Source organism: Mus musculus, chromosome 2 (genome assembly GCF_000001635.26).
Source record: "Mus musculus strain C57BL/6J chromosome 2, GRCm38.p6 C57BL/6J".
NCBI classification, from domain to species: Eukaryota; Metazoa; Chordata; class Mammalia; order Rodentia; family Muridae; genus Mus; species Mus musculus.
The window spans coordinates 37,802,003-37,814,601 of NC_000068.7; the positions used below are offsets into that span (position 1 = coordinate 37,802,003).

Here is a 12,599-nt window from a genome sequence, read left to right on the forward strand (position 1 = left end):
CTCCCATCATACCTGGTAATCAAAGCTCCCTGGCTGTTCCCGCAAGTCTTTGGGGGCCCGGAGATCCTCCAGGCTCTTGGCTTGGCCCAGCGGCTGCAGTGGTGCCTCCACGTCTAGGCTGCTGAAGACATCTTCTAGAAGGTCAATGCTGGCAGCTCGGTCAGGTGGAGCAGGGGTAGGTCCCCAGGGTTCTCGAACTAGCTGCTCTGGACTCTCGGTCTCATCACCTTCTGCGCTGTCTGATTCTTTCAATGTCCGGTATGGCTGTGGCCTAGGAGGAGACAAAGCCAGCTGGATTTTCTTCTAGGGAATCTGTGGGAGGAGCAAGTGGCTCTAGCCCTTGCGACACCAAGCCCCAGGACCAATGTTTTGTGGTGCTCCTGGGGCCGGATTGGGTTCTTTAGTATGATTGGTGCCTTGGACGGGATGCTCCAACTCTCACTTTCTCTGAGGAGATGGTGAAGCGCCCTAGGGCCCAAGGTCTATAACATACAGCCCAGGTAGGAGTGGAGGGACATAGCAGGCAGATGCATGCATTCCTTTGTCCCACCTGCTTCCTGAGTAGTGGCCAACCTTAGCTTTAGAGTCAGGTCCAGAGCATGAACCAGGAGCCCTAGCATCTCTAGCGAAACTTCTAGGCCTTAGCTTATATGATTTATGTTTGAGCCCTGGTTCCATACCTTGCCAGGGGAACCTGGCTGAGTCAGTTAACCTTTGTAAATCTCAGCTGCTCAAGTGGTGGTGTGGTTCCATAAACAAGCGCAGAGGGTAGGCTGAGGCTGGAGCAAAGCACCAGCCAGCAGCCCACCCTCTGTGAGCTCTGTGTAGCCACACAACTTTTTGGGAGAGCTGGGGTAAGTAACAGCTGACTCGTTTTGCTTTCCCACTGAGTTTTAGGGCACCACTGATCTGCGGGAGGCAGCACCAGCCCTGACCTCTGGTGAAGGCTGGCCAGTGCAATGAATGCCTCCCTTTTAGGGTCAGGCTGGCTGTGCACATGGTGTTGGTGAAGTGGACTGAGGGCTCCACCTGCTGGTCACAAGCAGGCTGACACCAAAGGTCCACTGAAAGAGGAGGAAGTCCCAACTCCATTCATCAGACTTTTCTGTTTAGGACTTACACCCTACCTTACAGATGAGAGCAGGGAAACCCAGAGAAGTTAAGTAAAACAATTCTGTGTGTCCCAGCACCCAGCAAGGGGTGGAATGGAAGCAAAGTTGGAGGCTCTTCAAAGTCTTTTTGTTTTGTTTTGTTTTTTGTTTTTGTTTTTTCCGAGACAGGGTTTCTCTGTGTAGCCCTGGCAGTCCTGGAGCTCACTCTGTAGACCAGGCTGGCCTCGAACTCAGAAATCCACCTGCCTCTGCCTCCCAAGTGCTGGGATGAAAGGCGTGCGCCACCACGCCAGGCTTGGCTCTTCAAAGTCTTTTCCTCACTGTGACCAAGGAACTCAAGAGCCTTTAATCTAAGCTGAGCACAAAGGAAGGGCTGGGGTTAGGAAGAGTCCCTCCTTCCTAAACAGGAGACAGTTTTCTTAGCCCTTTTGTGTTGTGAATTAGGATGGGACATCCCCCTTTAAAAACACACAGGAAGCCTTGAACTGGCTCTGGGTACAGGCTAAGGAAATGAATTTTAACCACTGCTTCTCAGTGGTAGAATGTGCAGCATGTGAGGTCCTGGGTTCCATTCCTAACATTGTAAAATTCGGGGAAAAATGCCAGTCAATCATTTAGTTCAGAGGCCTGTTGGGGTAAGGCTTAGGGCAGAGTCGGTGGGAGTCTTCCAAGTAGGTTGCTTTCCTGCAGGGTGAGTCGCAGTTGCCACTTAGATGAGCATGTGTTGTTTCAATAGCTCTTTTTGCTCCCACTAGTAATAGCTACATCAGTGGACACATTAGACCTGTGATAGCACTGACATTCCTGCTGGGGAGAAGCTGAATCTTCAAACATTTAAAAGAAAAAGATCAAAGAGAGAATGAAATTACTAAAAAGGTATGTGTGAAGCCCAGGGACTGTGAACTAACAGGGACAAACCACTGCTATTGTACCAGTGAGCTGGCAGCAGGAAACGAGCAGGGGGCAGAGCAGCCTTGACTTAGAAGGTCCAGGATGAAGCCATAGGGAGCAGATCTGATGCTGGGAACTTGCTAAGGTCAGAGAGCTGGGAGGGGCTGAGGATGGGGACAGTGGAGGGCGACAAGGACCCCTGACTGTGAGGTGGACAGCAGCTGGCACTCTGGTAGTTGTGGGCACATCGCTGAGGCTCCTGGGAAGTCCATTTGTATGTAAGGTAAGCCTTCTTTTCCTTGAAAAGAAAAATGGTGTTTGGAATTTGTATGTAACTTACGTCATAAAATAATAGAGTTAAGATGAAATTACTTTTAGGAAACCTAGGTAGTGCTGGTGGTGTGTATGCCTTTAAACCCAGCACTCAGGAGGCAGAGGCAGGCAGATCTCTGAGTTTTAGAATGTGTTCCAGGACAGCCAGGGCTACACAGAGAAACCCTGTCTCAGAAAAAAAAGAAAAAGAAAGAAACCCAAGTAGATCATAACGTGTGTGTGTGTGTGTGTGTGTGTGTGTGTGTATGCATAGTATATATATTTAGAAAGGCTCATGTATATAGCTCAGACTGGCCTGGAATTTGCTATGTATCCCAGGCTAGCCTCAAACTCACAGTCCTTCTACCTCAGCAGAGACGACAGATGTATATGTATATGGCCTTTTACTTTACATCTGCCTTCCTATCTCCATGGCTTTCTAAGATGCACTGAGAAAAGGAGGGTCAGGAGTCAGGCTTACTGTGGTCGCCAGTTCCACTGATGGAGTCGTCTCCCCTTGTAAGGAATGGGGATCAGTGCTTCAGTCTCACCTGATACCTTTGCTGTCACAGCCCTGTGGGGCCGGCACAGTACGAGCCTGAGAGAAGGCCTGTAGACATGGCAGCCACCCTGAAAGTTGGCACCCAGGAACGTTTCTCCCCATGGCAGCAAGCAGCCCCAGTCCCCCATGCTCCCCACTGCACCCAAAGAGTCACCAGGCTGAGCCCAAGGAGCTGGAAAGAGGAAGAGAGACCATTCAAAGGGAGCAGAGAAGAGAAGGCTTTCAGTGAAGCCAGTGCTGGGGGCCTCTTCCCGTCGGCATTCCTCATCAGAGGAGTCTTCAGAGAGGAAGACAGCATAGTGTCGCAAGGGCTTTACCAGGCTGGACAAGAGAGAAAAGAAGAGGCAGTTAGGACACCATGAGAGCACAGGGTGAGGGGAAGGCCCAGGGCATCCACTGGGGTAAGGAGGCTGCCTCCAAGCCGAGAGGAAGCTGCATTTGCTATGTGTGCCGAGGGCTTTGAACTCTCACCCAGAATGTCTGACCTGGTTACCCACTTCTAGCAGGCTAACCCTAAAATAACACTACTTTCTTTTTTTTAAAATTTTTTTCTTTTCTTTTCTTTCTTCCTTTTTTTTTTTTTTTTTTTTTTTTTTTTTGGGAGGGGGTTTTCGAGACAGAGTTTCTCTGTATAGCCCTGGCTGTCCTGGAACTCACTTTGTAGACCAGGCTGGCCTTGAACTCAGAAATCCACCTACCTCTGCCTCCTGAGTGCTGGGATTAAAGGTGTGCGCCACCATGCCCGGCTTAATTTTTTTTTCTTAAAATAAATTTTATTTATTTTATGTATATGAGTACACTGTCTTGGTCTTCAGACACATCAGAAGAGGGCATTGGATCTCATTACAGATGGTTGTGAGCCACCATGTGGTTGCTGGGAATTGAACTCAGGACCTCTGGAAGAGTAGTCAAGTATTCTTAACCGCTGAGCCATCTCTTATGCTTAAAGTACTAAACACTCCCAGCAAGCAGAGCTAGGAACTGCTGGCTGAAAGCTATCTTCCCATTAAATATAATGCTAATGAAGAGAATGTAAAAGCATGGCACAGTTGCTCTCTTTATGATTGGGCTTCCCACACCTGTAGGCTCCATCTCTATAGTTCCAATCAGCTGTGAGTTACAAATGTGTGGGTGTGGTGGTGCAGGCCTTTAATCCCAGCAATGGTAGGTAGAGGCAGGTGGATCTCGGTGAGCTTAAGGCCAGCCTGGTCTACAGAGCAAGTTCTAGAACAGCCAGAGCTACACAGAGAAACCCTGTCTTGCAAAACAAAACAAAGAAAATGCTTGGAAAAACTGCATCTGTACTGAGCATGTGCGGTCTGTACCATCATCACGTTCTTCCTCAACACAGCTCAACGGCATCTACACAGCATGCATGCTGGATTAGGTATAAAAAATGTAACCTAGAGATGGTTTCAGTGTACTGGAGGGTGTGTATGGGCTCTCTGCAGACACCATACCATTTCACAGAACAGGCATGAGCATCCTGGATTTTGCCATCCAGACCTGGTTCCCTGAGGATACTACATCCCTCATCTCTTGTGGGAAACTGCACAGGAGAAAGACTAGAAAAGCAAGTGCTTAAATTCCAGCAGTGGCTAGTGGGATTGTGGATGACCCCGCCTTATGCTTCTTCTTCTTCTTCTTTTTTTTCCTGCAGCATGCATATCTCTACTTCAGTAATCAAGGGGGAAAAGTTAAGGAAAAAGTGAGCTATGTGGAAGCAGCCCCCGAGAAGACCCTCTTCTGATTAGCTGCCCTCTCTTGAGTCTCCCTTGGATGCTTCTTCAGAGAGTCTTTTTCATCTGTGATGTGGAAATTAAATATTCATTGTTATAAAAAATATATCTCCCTTGTCAGCCACCTGTGTGCTCTAGCTCTATAAACAAACACACACAGTCCAGAGAGTCCACACCTGGCTCCTATCAATTATATACTGACCAGCAGTGCCCAGGAGAGGTCACAGGCCCAGGAGAGGAAATCTCCAACTGTGGCAGGTTCAAATCCTGACCTCACCATGAATGCCTTTGTAACTAACACCTCTGCCTCTGTCAATGGTTGGGCTCACTGTGAAGAGACCTGAGAGGGAACAATGAAGTTTTGAGGAGACAGAGAGGAGAGACAGGGTAGTAGGCAGGGCCACCTGTTCTTGGGAGCAGCCTTCCTACACTTTCCCTGTTGGAATTCCTTTCAGGTTTTATTTAGGAAAGGGCAACACATTTGAAACGAGTACAGGAAAGTCTGAACAGGAGGCTGGGGAGAGCCCTGGGATGGCCAGTGTTCTGATTTCCATTCCTAGAGCTAACCTGTTATTACTTGAAGTAGCTCCCAGAGCCATCCACAGCCTCAGCCCTTCTAGCCATTACACCCTCATTTTCTCCCCTGTCCCTGAAGGCTGGTCATGAGTTTTATCCTCAAACTGCAGTGGAAGTTGTGGCTAGCCCAGGGCCATGCACCACGGGTAGCAGGTGCAGGGCTGTGATAGCCTCCACTTGCAGACCACCTGGATATCCCTAGGATGAGATGCCTCAGCTCTTCCACAACTGGAGGAGGACCAGCTCATGGCAGAAGGTTCTGCATGATGAAACATGTCTCATCTGGCCTGGCACAAAACTAGGTCCCTGCTGCTCTCATAGGCAATGAGGCTAATCCACTGCAGAATGACTGAGGAGGAATACTCAGATGCTGGAGTAATCTGCTCTCCCGCCCGCCTCCCATTGCCCCTGCTTTCTACAATGGGGCAGCCTCTAACTGAGACAGGAAGCTCTGTGTTCACTTCACTCTGGGCAGCTTGAGGTGCATGCCAGGGATGGGTGGGTTGGAGGGCCAAGCCCTGGGGCCCCTTTCCAATCCATCCTCGGCACTTCAGCTTGAGAACCATCTCTGAAGGACATCCTCTGCCCCTCAGCTCTTGTGCCTGTCTATCCTCAGCACACTGACTGCTCTTCCATCCTGAAGACCTGACCTTAATATTACCCCCTAGGGAAGGACCTGGCTTTCCCAGCTCTCCCTGCTGTAGTTCTTGGTGCTTCATGGATCGCAGATAATCTGGAATTCTGTTCCTGGCTGGGCTATAGGCCAGGGGCTTGACCTTTGCTGCTTTTCTTCTTCCCAGGGCCCACATTAGAAGGATGAAGGAATGAGGCTGGGATGCTGGGGATCTATCTCCTCCTCTTCCCCCTAAGCACCAAATATACCACCCAGGTCTTTTCATCACTTCAAGGCTCTAATAGATGCACCTCCTCTTCGGATTCTCTACTTGCGTCCTGAGATGCTTAGACACAGGGTATACAGGACCAAGAGCAGATGCCTCAAGGCAGAGTTCAGGTACAGGCCCCTGGGAGGGCCCTGTGGTGGAAGTACTGTGATCTAAGTTGCTGGAGGTAGTCTGTCACTACTTGAAGTGGCTCTGAGCAAGCACCCTAATGTGTAGGACTGTCACACTAACTTGATGGAGTCCACCTGTCTAGTCATCTCCCCATTTGTCTGAGCACCTACAGGAACACTTCTCGCCTATGTTTAAGCAGATCTAGTGCTTGCTAGGCACTGGGGACTATTGATGAAGCACAGAGAAGCAAGCAGATAGCCAAGCCAGGAAGTGACTGGAGCCAGGCTGTCCTGAGGATCACAGTCCTGTGGATACACACAAGAGAATTTAAGCCCCCACCTGGAAGTGCTGGGTGACCCTCAGATTTACTGTCAATGTCTCTCTGACACCTGCATACTGCGTGGATGTCAGAGAGACCCTGGCACAGATCACATGGTGGCTGACAGTCACGAAGTCTGTCACATTCCCAGAGAGCTTTAAGCCTTTGTGCTGGAAGACCTCTGGTGTCATTAAAGTCCTACATTGAGGGGCACCTTTGACACCAGGGCCTCCCACATGCTGTGAGTGCAGGATGCAGGAGAGTGAGCTCTACTTTTCAGTCTGCAAGCCTCCTCCAGCTGACTCTGTTGGCCAGGCCAGGCTCGGGTGCTCACTGCACATCATTACTTCTTGAGTGACAGGGCAGTAGAGTGAAATGTGCCATGTGATTTGGTCACTCAGAGTGCTGTCATGTTCATGCCATAAGGATGGTGATGACTCAAAGGAATCAGATGCTGTCCATAAAATTTCTCACTCATTCTTCATGACAAAGAAGCCAAGGCTCAGAGAGGTGGAGTTCCTTGCCTGGGGTCACACAGCCCTCCCTGAGGGTGGTGCTGGACTCTGTATTGGCCTGTCTCTAAACACCACAGGGTCCTGCTACCTGTTTCCTAGAGCTGAAACAATGGAATGAGAGGCAGGGGGTTTCCCCTTCCACTTTTAATGAAAGGTGGTTTCAAAATAAACTTATTTAAATTCAGCTGCTCATGTTCTCCCATGAAAGATACAGTCAGATATTTGTCAGGGATAAAGGATGAACCATCGAAAACGTCCAGGTTTAAATTTTTTATTAGCTTAAGGCAGAATATAAAAAAAATGTACCTCTTCCCTCATTAACCCAATTCAGCTACTATCCTGCAGTCTGCCCCCCACCATTTGCCTGGATTTTATTACACACAAAGGGGCTGTCTGGGAAAAGGCAGGCCTCGCTGAACTTGGCTACCCAGCAAGGGCTGTGATGTCACAGCAAGAGAGAAAGGCTCCGTCCATCATGGCTTGGGCCTATCATCCTGTTGCCCCTGCCTTGTCCACCTGCAGTGGAGTTCCCTGCGGATGATCGGAGCCCTTTCTAATGTTTGGTTTAACGTGTCGCTGGTTAGCGTGTGCGTGTGACAGTGGTGACAGGCGAGGCTGTTCCTTTTTAAATACCATGTCAGAGACACGGCGTCAGGAAGCTGGGATGTGCTCTGTGCTCTCTGCTGCTCCAGGATCGTGCTGGCTTATTTTTTAATGAGGAAGATCTACATCTCGAGAGTTTTTTTTATGTGTCACATCGCATGGACAAATCAGCCGCACGTCACGCTGGCCCGAAATGAAGTGCTGACAAATGTAGATGTTTCAAATTTAATTGACATTTAAATGCACTTGAGATAAAGTGGGAGGAATCCTCCTGGCCTTGGTCTCCTGAGGTAATGAAGGGACACCGTGATCATTCTAGAAGAATCGCTTCACTCCGGCACACAGGGTCTTCGCTCTGTAAATGCTCTGGTTACTCTGTGTTCCTTGGTGACACAGCCCTGGTGGGGTAATGTGTACAACAAAGGCACTGGACAAGGCCCACCCGTCCACTCTTTTCCTCCTTTCTTTCCAGACACCTTGGAAAAATCGTTGGACCTTTGGTTCTCTGCAAATGGAGATGCTGTCGTCTTTTAGAAAGTTTGAGTAGAAAAGTGAAATAGTCACCAAGGTCTTTGCATGGTGCCTACTAAGTACCAAACCCTCCACTGCTGTCCCATGTTGCTTCATAGGATAATGCCAGGCACCTCTCTCCTGGTCAGGGATGAAGAGATGGTCCTACACTGGCTGTATCCCAGCACATGGATGTCATCCAGCAAGCCTTACCTATAGTTTCCAGATCTCCTCAACCCTATGATACAGAGCCAGTCCCCCAACCACAAGGTTGGAAGTGGCTAAAAAAGCAGAAGGGTCTCTGAAGCAAGGCTGAGTACTTCTGGGAGCTGGACCTGGTGCTGCTCCCGAAAGCCAAGGGTTGCTGTGCTGAGAGAGGAACTAGGTGTACAGGGACCTTTGTGCTCAGTTTCATGAATATCTGACGAGGAACAAGGGACACTGCCATCACCAGTCACCATCAGAACAAGGGTATTCTGCTGCCTGTGATAATTCCTACTGTCATCAGCAAGAACCCAGGTCACTCCACTCCCTTGGAGACTGGCTCTACTAGGAGATCAGGGGTCAGGGATTGAGGATCAGGGTACCCATGGCTCACAGACTCTCCGATGAGGATCCCTGGACAATGGTATAGACTCCGCACTTTGATCCTGGGCAGAGTAAGTGTAGCTTGATGGCCAGGAATGCATCTAAGAGCATCAAGGATGGGGGTGTTCAGGAGAGGGAGGACCTGGGGTTGGTGGCCTCAGAATAGCACAAGGATGGATGGTTGGGTAGGCGGAGGTGATGTGTGGCCAGGTGGCTGGGCTGCATCAGGAACAGGAGACATTTCTAGTCTCCACTAATGCAACCACTGTGGCCATCCTTTCTTCCAACAGAATTCTCTAATGCCTGCATGGCATTGACATATGGTCTAAGCATGGCCTGAGATGGTCCTTGCCAAGTTACCAGGTGGACACACACAGGAATAAGACATTGTTACTCTTTGGGGGTCTGTGTAGGAGGGAAAGTGGAGATCGGGAGGGAGAATGGAGACACCTATCTCAGCCCTTTGCCCTTAGGACAACCATGCCTGCCTGAGGACCATGGCAGCAGCAGGCAGGAGATGGGGCACTGGCAGTCCTAGGGGTGTGACTCGGTCAGTCCCAGGGCAAGTTGTTTCACTTGCTAGTGGGTTGGCTCCTTTGTATTTGAAAGGGGCTCACACTGTCCTGGCTGGGCTCGGGATGGTTAACCAACAAGCTATTACGCCAGGGTGAGGCCTCAGCTAAGTGGTACAGCCTTTGGAGGCTGACTCCTAGAGGCTTCCCCTGTAGTGACAGCAGATGGGAAATGGCTTCCCTGTGTGTGTGTGGAGGATGCTGTCACGTGAGCGCAGCTTTTCTTGACTGGACTTTTGCACTCAGTCACATAAATAGCCATTGAAACAAATGGACTACTGCTGTCTCTAGTCACCATTAGCCATTGTCAAGTGGGGGTAGAGGTGGACGTGGCAACACCGCCAGTTTACACACTCTTGGATGAGGGCTTCTGTTGGTTCCTGCTTTTCTAATCCTGGTTCCAGTGCCTCATCTGGCTTCAGGCTTCTCTTTGTCTCTACCACCCAGAATCCACTGGGGAGGGCAGTGAGTCAGGTCAGGGGCCTCTCACTCTGCTAATTGGGTTTGTGACCTTCTGTGAGGTGTTTGGACTTCTGGCTGCTCAGGCAGTGGGAATTGGCAGCCTGCCAGGGGGTAGCACCAAGACAGCTGCCCCTGCCCCCTGGGGCCCAGGCCCAGCTGGCATCCTAGAGACTTGCTGCTGGGCTGGTGGCAGCTTCCAGCTCTTGCAGGGTCAGAGGAGGCGAGGTGCTAGCAGCCTCACAGTTACATTCCACGCACACCTGGCACACAGTAAATGTTCATTAGGTGTTTGTGGTTGTTTACTGGCACCTGGTTGATCTCCAGGGTTAGTGGACTATGAGTGGCAGGCATCTGCCTTCACCAATTCCTACATCCCTCCATTCGGGAGACACCTTTGAGCAGAAGTCTGGATAAGCACTGGCTTGGCAGTCAAAGTCAAGGTTGAGGTATATAACTTCTCCCTGGAGAAGCTTGGAGCACAGGTATGTGTATATGCATGTCCATGTGCGTGTGCGCATAAGTGTGAGTGTGTGTGTTTGTGTGTCTGTCTACATGTATGCTTCTACAAACAAATGCCTTCAAGTGTGTATCCAGAGGAAATTTATCAGTGTAGGCTCACACTCTGGGCTCGGGCACAGGGAGAAAGTCTGTGATGTGATGTAACCGTCAGGGTGTTGGGGGCTGACTGGCCATTGTTGAAGAGGTGAGGAGGAATGGTAGGTCATGTGTCCCCCTATTTAGGATGTGACTGTGGCTTCTCTGGATACTGTCAGGAAGTGAAGCCTTGGCACCTCAAAGGTGGCAGACTGGGATGCCACCTTGAGCATGGGGAAGTCCACCTGTGCACCAGGCCTCTGTCCAAATGACCAACTCTAGCATTGGGGTAGTGCTGGGCTATACAGGAGGTAAAGGGCTTGGCTCCTTTGACATCTGACACTGACGGATGTGAAGCACGTCCATAGTGCTAGGGTAGCTTGTCTTCTGTACAGCGACACAAGAGGAAGTGTTCTGAGATGCAGACTTGGGTCACGGTCCTCACAAAATGCTTCTGGCAATGGCTTCCAATCCGTTTTCACCTTCTGAGGCTTTGGTACAGGGGCCACAAAGCACACTTGAGACAAATGCACTGCTGCCACTCAGCAGTGTGGGCTCCAATCGGTGCAGACTGTCTATGCGGCTGGCACACCTGCACTTGTTCCCACCTAGAGAATTTCCAGTGCTGCTGGCTGCTCAGAACCCAAGGGATGCAGATCTGGTACAAGGGATGAGGCAGTGTGGTTCCTGTCCACTAAGTTGGACAGGACAGACATATTCGAAGCACTGATGGGTGTACTGGTTTCGTTTTCAAGAGGTAGAATTGAAGCTCAGCTCTGCTACTAACTAGCTGTGTAACCAGTGGTGCTACTAACTAGCTATGTGACCAAGGGCAGGATCAACCTCTTGAACTTTCAGCCATTACCATAAAACACAGCTCAAGTCCCCTACCTCCCAATTTCTCACGAGGATGTAGTGACCTGCCATGTGTAAAGTGCCAACCTAGCATGCAGCCTTCCATGGACGGTGCTGTCACTTCCATGTCTTACAGCGACATACAATGAGAGGACTCTCAGCAAGCAGGGGCGTTACCCCAGCAGCTTCCTTCATTTTCTAAAAGAAGATTTATTTATTTATTTATTTATTTATTTATTTATTTATTTATCTGTCTATCTATCTATCTATCTATCTATCTATCTATCTATCTATCTATTTTACATATGAGTACTCTATCTGCATGCACACCTGCACGCCAGAAGAGGGCATCGGATCCCAGTATAGATAATTGTGGGCCACCATGTGGTTTGCTAGGATTTGAACTCAGGACTATGAGAAGAGCAGTCAGTGCTCCTAACCACTGAGCCATCTCTAAGCCCCCGGCATTTTTCTAATGAATGAAATCTTGGGAACAAAAGCTAAAAGTATAGTATAGGAACAGGTTAAGAAGGAACACTCCCCTTCACACACATGCTTGTAGTCACAAATGACAGGAGTTATCAAGATACAAGGGACAAGTCTGTACAATTGGATATCAAAGACTAAGGAGCTCCAAAAAGATAACTAGGCAGAGCCTGGAGGGCACTGTACACAAATACTTATGTGTGGCCGAGTCAAAGTCATGTGATCAGAGTGAACTTGTCTCCTTCCTGACCTCTAGGCTGTCTTTAAGGCCACTTGCACCATTCTGACAAGCAAAATTGCTTAAAAAGAGAGATCTGGTGGGAGAGGTGAGCAGGCTTACGGTTCCGTGGTTGGTTGAATCTGGGCTCTTCTTTAGTATGAGGAAACTTAACTAATAGGTGTGGCCAGCAGAATTCACATCTGCATGTGACTGGAGAAACAAGCCATGCAGTCTAGAGAGCTCAGAGGGTAGGTGGTCAGAACAGGGCACTTTAGGTCCACTGCCATCTGCAAGTCTCTAACCTCAGGACCATGAAGATGAATCAGGGGCTATTCACAGATGATGTCCCCCTATATTCTTAGCCACTCAGTGAGGACTACCGCCCCTGATCCCACTGCAGCCTTCTAATAGGGAATACGGGGACACCTGGATGTCAATGTGGTCATAGGCCCTTGCCTCGGTGGTACATGTGTGGAGTCCAGATGCTAACCTCAGATGTCCTCTCTTACTGCTCTCTATATTATCATTCTGAGATGGTCTCTCAGATTGGGCAGATGTAAGTCAACAGATGAATCAGCATGGGAATCCCTCTGACGGCATCTTGATGTGTGCCTAGCAGGTTTTCAGAGATGTCTACTGAATGAGTGCACATATGGATGCAGATAGGGAG

The 12,599-nt window shown here is 49.5% G+C and overlaps 1 protein-coding gene across 20 annotated transcripts in view; it reads right to left on the reverse strand.

Annotated features, from left to right (window-relative positions):
* Positions 1-12,599, reverse strand: part of Dennd1a (DENN/MADD domain containing 1A) — a 488,421-nt gene that overhangs the window by 3,013 nt on the left and 472,809 nt on the right. For 14 of the 20 annotated variants that reach the window (NM_001362973.1, XM_006497998.4, XM_030250063.1 and 11 more), the window contains 2 exons: positions 3,070-3,198; positions 13-271 (listed from right to left, as the gene is read on the reverse strand). In NM_001362973.1, the coding sequence (NP_001349902.1) occupies positions 13-271; positions 3,070-3,198 (388 nt within the window). The remainder of the gene's footprint in view (positions 1-12; positions 272-3,069; positions 3,199-12,599) is intronic. The other 6 variants (NM_001362978.1, NM_001362977.1, NM_146122.3 and 3 more) reach the window with 1 other exon arrangement.